At 44.9% G+C, this 6,667-nt stretch overlaps 1 protein-coding gene across 4 annotated transcripts in view; it reads left to right on the top strand.

Moving 5' to 3' along the window:
- The first annotated feature begins 373 nt into the window (after positions 1–373).
- The window catches only part of cep350 (centrosomal protein 350), a 44,189-nt gene continuing 37,895 nt past the window's right edge, over positions 374–6,667 (top strand). For all 4 annotated transcript variants that reach the window (XM_035412755.1, XM_035412753.1, XM_035412754.1 and 1 more), the window contains exons 1-5: positions 374–842; positions 5,037–5,113; positions 5,542–5,585; positions 5,752–5,866; positions 6,236–6,407. In XM_035412755.1, coding sequence (XP_035268646.1) covers positions 5,053–5,113; positions 5,542–5,585; positions 5,752–5,866; positions 6,236–6,407 — 392 coding nt within the window. In that variant the 5' untranslated portion in view covers positions 374–842; positions 5,037–5,052. The remainder of the gene's footprint in view (positions 843–5,036; positions 5,114–5,541; positions 5,586–5,751; positions 5,867–6,235; positions 6,408–6,667) is intronic.

Genomic DNA, 6,667 nt, shown 5'->3' with positions numbered 1-6,667 from the left:
CGGTGCAGTTTCACTGATCTTTATCATACGGTTCAGTGGATAAAATGTTCACATGAATGACAGGTCACGCATTTATCCAGAGGCAACTAGGATCCCACATTGCGGTCTTTGTTCTATGTTCAACAACGCTGTCTCTGGTTTAGTAAGCCTGAAAGCTGCATAATTCAACTTTCTGGTACATTTTAACTTGTATTAACTCAAAGCGTACACGTTGTCCTTTACGATACAGTTGTCCTGCATCCATGGTTATAAAATATAACCTTTGACACATCCACAAAACACTAGCTACCTGCTAAACTGGCCATTTTGCAAACGAACGTAAAGCTACTTCCTCTCGCGATATTATCACACTCCCGCGAGCAAAGGCGCCTGTCTGACTCACTGGTTTCCTGTCTTTTCCAGTTGTTTGGTTAATGGCGGACGAGCAAACCAACGGCTAGCTGAATCTCCAGTATAAACCGGGAAAACACAAGTTGAGAGGCGGGTAGCTAGTTGAACTGCCTCTTGGGAAGACTTCTACGTACCCAGTCAACAAGGAAAATACTTACTGCTACAGGACGTTAGCCCGCATTAGAGGACAAGCACGATAGAGAAGTTGGCTAGTAGCTGCAAGATCCATAGGATTATGAGCGTTCAAACGTTATAGGATCAAGCGGCCTGAATACTTTGTGGTTTTGGATAACTCGTCAATCAAGTTGAAAAACAAGGTGAAAACAGAATTGAGGACGGTATCACAATATAGCGTTTGGGAACTGTTGTCTGCAGACATGCCACTGTATCTTTTGAGAAGGTGACATCGGAAAGAAGCTGCTATCCGAGAACTGCCGCCGGACGTCACTAAGGTAGCAACCTTAGTAAATAACGCTAACGGTGGCACCTTCGCTAACAAACTGGTTAGCCATATCGGCATTTTAAGAACTAGCCTACTGTTTGCTGACGTCGTTGCTGTTATTAACACTAATTCGCGTAATTGGGAGCTGCTAGGCTAATTACATTGTTTTGTGTTTTTTCTTGTTCTTGTTTGCTGCTCCAGATATCTGTAACAATGAGATAAGTAGGCACTTGGCTCGGTAGCAAACCTGAATAGAGACAGCCAGTTGGCTAGTGTTACAGTAACAACTAGCTAGCTAGGTCAAAGTGAGGAAGCTAAATAGCTGGCCATTCTGGATAGTGAAAATGATGTCATTGAATTGTTACTTGCCCATCTTTATTGTTGACTAACGCCGGTAGAGGGCTAATGTTATCCACTATGGAGTACAAATAAGTGTGACATCAGCATTAATCACGGTTATTATTGCACAACACAGAAACACACTTTCCTAAAAGTACGATTAGCTAGACTTAACGTCAGTTTACAAAAGATGGGTTTTCGGCTCGACCTGACGTTTCCATGGTAGTTGGATGACTGGCTGTGTAAACTAACGTTAGCCTATGTTGTCTAGATCAGACTGTTAACTACTGTAAACTAATGTTACCACGGCCTAAGTCAACTAACGTTAACGTTGCCTTACTCGAGTGCCATGCGAACGTGTTTACATTAACTTTTTCAGCTATGCCGGTACATTTGAGTTCCCTGTTGTAACTAGCAGACCAAGCAGATGCAGATACAAATACAGATAGTTCTGTTGTTTGAGCAGATACAGATAGCCTACTGCACACCCCTCTTGGTTGCTTTTCTGGGTATAATGAGCTCTGTACAATTGGCAGCGGGTGCGAGAAGCATCAACAGATAAGTGTGTCCATACAGATACAGTACAATATTTTGAAAATGAAGTGTCTCAAAGTATTCCTCCGCCCCCTACAAACACAGATGATACAATTTTAAAAGTATAATATCTTCATATCCTGGAAAACGTGTATTCTTGAAAAATCTGTTGGTGAGCAAAAGGGGCTCACAGGATTGTACTGATTGTCATAGTGGGGGTATAATTAGCTTATATATATGAGAAACTGCTTGGGTGGAACTGCATTCTGTTTATCAGGAATCTGAACATCAATTCAGAGCTTTCATGCATTTTCTGAGGGGAATTTGTGATTCATTCCTTTACTGTCCTGTTTGAATTGCCATTTGATTGTGAGTGTGATGTGATTTAAGTTGGGTAACCACTGTGATAAGATGTAGTCCTGTCCTCCTTCATTTGTCTTGTTTCCTTTAAGATGTTCTGACAGCCAAAATTGCATAACCATTCCTTTTGCTGATGGAAGTATCCACATCATTCCTTTGTGCTTTACTGGCAACTGGTGTCATGGTTATTGTTACAATTAGGAATATGACCATAAATTATTAAACTAGTCACTCCAGTGATTATTGAAAAGTTGAAACAACAATAAGAAGGGTGGTTTAAAAACGTCTTTTGTTAAGCTTTCATTTGTAACTGAGAGGATCAAATATTTCAAAGCCAGCTCCATGTCTGTTATGCTTTTGGCTACCAAATTATTTTTAGATGCCCAACAGCCAGCTAAGCTGTGTTTTTAAAATGTGCAAGGCCTATTAATAGCAGGGAACACCAGTATTTAAAAGCTCTCATTGTTTTGTATATTTTGACCGCCTGGAAGAAAGTAAGCAGTTGGAAGAAAGTCAGATACAGCGCCCAAAATGAAATTCCTTTATTATTAAAGAGAGATTGTTCCTCTTTTTTTTTTGCGGCCCGAAGCTATTCTTTATATTTCTGCATGAGATTTGCTGTGCCTGCAGCACTCTCAAAAATGTGTTGCCTGCTTGAGGTGGATGGTTTTTCATCGAGTGTCTTTTACATTTGTTAGGCCTGATTGGGCAGTTTTATAACTGTGGAGTTCAGGGCTCATGCGTGAACGAGAGCTGGACATCCATCTAGCTGTGTTGTTTCTTACTTCTGCAAACAAAAGGAAAGTAAATGGGGCCCATGCACCAAATGCATGATTTCCTACATTAGCTAATTCAGTTCGAATAAATGTTATTTGTCTGGCGCTTTTTACAGATATGGACTGTAGCGAGTGCTTTCCAGAGACAGGAAACATAACAAATTAGGCAGGACAGAGTCCCTCCCAAATATCCTACAAATACGGTAAAAAAATAAAATTACCCAGTGGGCATAAAAAACACTCAAACCGTGGCGAGAAAAAACTCCCTGGTGGGAAGAACTCTGAGGAGGAACCTTTCTGCTCCTGTCAGTTCGGTAAATTGGGTTTCTTTTTGCTTTTGACTTTTGACTTTTTATACAAATTGAGCCACAGATAGCAGCTCTACATTTTATTTTCCTCCAGCATGCACAACTCAAAGTAACTGCACCAAACAGAGAATACACGTTCAGTTCAGAACTACAGTGACATTTCCATGTTGGTGCTTTCTTTGGGCTACTCATTTTAGTGGGCACTGGTCCTTTTAATTGGTCCTAGGCTAATATGGGCCACCAGAGCTTGTTTTGTACTGGCCCGTAGGTAAAGTCTGACGGCCCGGGGCTGTAGATACTGTGGATCCATCAGTGCACACCAGAATGAAATTTTATTTATTTTAATTCTTTCTCTTCCTGCAGGATTGCCACTGCTCACGTTGCCCACTGCATGATGTCAGTAAAACTTTACATAGTTTCTGTGAAGTTAACCTGATCACTGACTTTTCTTACTACGTTACGCCGCAGTCATAGTTCCAGCTGTAGAAAAGAGAAATTTAGTGCTGAGAAAGTCACACTTTTAGATTCCTGTGCGTGATCCTTAAGACATTGAAGTTATTATTTTGAAATTTCAATTTATCTGCTTCGGTTCGTGTGAGCACACAGTTTATACTGAGTTACACATTTGTAATGATTACCCGTAGATGTTCCTCAAAATTTTCTCCCGAGTAACCTATGTTGTATAATCAGTAAAGAAGGTGTGCGTTTCAGTGGGTTAAAAACCATGTTTTATGCTTGTTCAACTCAGATGTTTTTAGAAAAGGGAAACATGGTTTTTGTCAACTTAAAATATGATGATAATTTACAACAGAAAATGTCCTCATTTTTGCTGTCACCTTGCAAAGGTCGCCCTGAAAAGGTGCTCATGGAAAGCGAAAACACACAAGAGTCTATAATGCCGTTATGTTGCACAATAAGGTCTTGTGGGGATGAGGGGAACATTTTATTCCTGCTTCAGCCTAACTCTGTGCCCTGTAGAGAATGCCACTTTAACTGCAAGCAAGCTTCACCAAGTTATATTCTGGTAACGTTTAAGTTGAACAAGATTATTCTTCTCTTGTGGGTCATCACTTGCTCATCATTCAAATGTCTATAAAAACAACAGTAATTTGAAGGTTATGTATTCCTAACTGTGAGAGCCTTCATGACATGTTTGGAATGTCGAGTGTGTGAAATATCAGGTAACAGAATGTGTGGGATTTTCTCATCTGAACTTGGGCCCTGACGGGGCTGTTTGTTTGCTTCACCCAATCAGAGCTGAATGATGTGATCAGTTTTTGTGTTGCGGAGGAGCATTCTTGTCTTCTTTGTTTTTTCCCTCGTTTCTGCGCCGAGCGGGTTTAGTCGCAGAACCCGTTCTTTTTTTTTTTTTTTGCCTTTTTCTGCTTTGCAGCCAAAGAAAGTAAATACTGCATGTCAGCAGTCTGTCAGGGAAGATGTATGGTTTTCTTCCTGTCTAAGTTTGTGCGTGTGTGTGAAAGCAATGTGTGTGTGTGCTTGCGTGTCTGTGTGTGTGTGTGTGCGTGCGTGCGTGCGTGCGTGTGTGTGTGATTTTACCCTTAACTCAGCAGATAGGGCTGGTAGCGCTTGCTCTGTCGCGCCCTGCTGTCAGGTCACATTAATGTCTTGCCCTCAACCCCTTCAGTGCTGTTGCTCCATCCAGAAGCTTTATTTAGGGCTCCGTGTGCACGTAATGGGGATATTAAACACCTCAAATACGTTCTAAAGATAAAAATTCCATTTATTCCAGGAGTGACTGAAAATAACGTCTCGTAGGTTACTGCTGTCCAGGTCAAATTGCTTTCACGTCCTGCCCCTGCCCAGAAACCCCTCTTTGTGAATTCTCTTCACCCATTTGACGTGCTCTTCCTTGCTCCGCCCCCCCAGCCGGCCCGCTGCTGCGATGTGGAGCCGCAGACGGAGCGAGCCGCCCCCGGGCGGCGCTGCCCAGCCCGCTGGATTAGGTCAGTCTGTCCTCTGCGCCTCCCCTGGTCTGTGCCGGCCTCGCTGTGGGCCGGTCCTGCTCTGTCTCCAGCGCTGTAGCCCCTTAGCAAGGCAGAACTAGCACTGAGTAAAGGTCAGGTCACGTAAACCGGTTCCCTACACAAAGAGCTCCATTTGGTCCTGAGTGGGTCACTCTTTATCTCAGACTCATCCCTGGTGTCAGTATATGATCTTTCTAGAGTACGATGGCCTCAGGCTGCAAAGTGTCACCTTGTTATCTTCTCTTGTGTTCTCTTTTGAGCTCCACATTCCCATTAAAATAGGAATTTGATGTTTTCTGATTGTTTGATTCACTGATACATCAGGTAACCAAGTTTGTCACAGTGGCGTAGTTTTGACTGTACAACTTGTATTCATGTCATAAAGGTTCTTTTTGTCTTTATTTCAGAGCTGACGGCTGCATTTAAGAGTTTGAACCAGACCAAAGCCGCTGTGAGTCATCCGTTGTCCCTTTATGCCGAGTTCTGTACTTTTGCATTTGATATTGGAAATTGTGCTTGAAAATGCGTTGTAACGTTTGCCATCGACTCTTAACTGACGGCATATTAAAACGAGGACCTCAGGTCTCCGTGTAACCCAGCGTTTGTCCCCCCCGTAGTTACGGCACATCGAGAACCGCCTGGAGGCCGCTCCTGGCACCGGGGTGTTGTTGGACTCTGTCATGGATACCAAGAAGACCTCGAGTGGGGCGACCAGGAAAGTCAGCCGCAGAGGTGAGGCAGGCCGCGGTAACGGACTCCGCCGACGGCAGCCGCGAGGGCGGTGTACGTTTACAGACATCAGATCGCTGACGTGCCTTCTCAGGCCAGCTCGTTGCCGGCCAACCTTTCACAGTGGAGTAATGTGAAATAAGTTGCATAACACCTGATGATGGGAAAAGACCACTCGGCCTATCTAGGCTTGTAGTTTTTTTCCCTACTGTTAAGAGAGTATCCAGCACTAAATGAAATGTAGCATATCGGAATATAAACATGTAATACAATACGTATTTTTGTAGTTTCCGCGGTGGCTCATTTTGTTCAGGTTTGCGCTGGCGTGTGAGATGTGTGTCAGGACTAACCCGCCCGTGCTTCTCGCCGCAGAGGGGAGGCGTTCGGAGCAGCCCTCGCTCGCCGGCTCGGCCTCTAAGCCCCGGGCGCGGAGCCGCCGCAGCCCCGAGAAGAGCTCGCGCAGCCCCCTCCGGAACACCACGCAGGACAGCAACGTCCGGAGGGCCAACTGCGTGGAGTTCAGGGAGCCGCTGGCCTCGTACAGGTCAGGGCCGATCCCGCTCCTTCTCAGTGCTGTCTTTACTACCTGCCTGTCTGCCTGTCTGCCTGTCTGCCTGTCTGCCTGTCTGCCTGCCTGTCTGTCTGCCTGCCTGCCTGCCTGCCTGCCTGCCTGCCTGCCTGCCTGTCTGTCTGCCTGTCTGCCTGTCTGCCTGTCTGCCTGCCTGCCTGCCTGCCTGTCTGTCTGCCTGCCTGCCTGCCTGCCTGCCTGCCTGCCTGCCTGCCTGCCTGCCTGTCTGTCTGCCT

This window comes from Anguilla anguilla, chromosome 4, assembly GCF_013347855.1.
Source record: "Anguilla anguilla isolate fAngAng1 chromosome 4, fAngAng1.pri, whole genome shotgun sequence".
NCBI classification, from domain to species: domain Eukaryota; kingdom Metazoa; phylum Chordata; class Actinopteri; order Anguilliformes; family Anguillidae; genus Anguilla; species Anguilla anguilla.
Note: the sequence above shows the minus strand (reverse complement) of the source record. Positions and strands in the feature narration are given on the sequence as shown.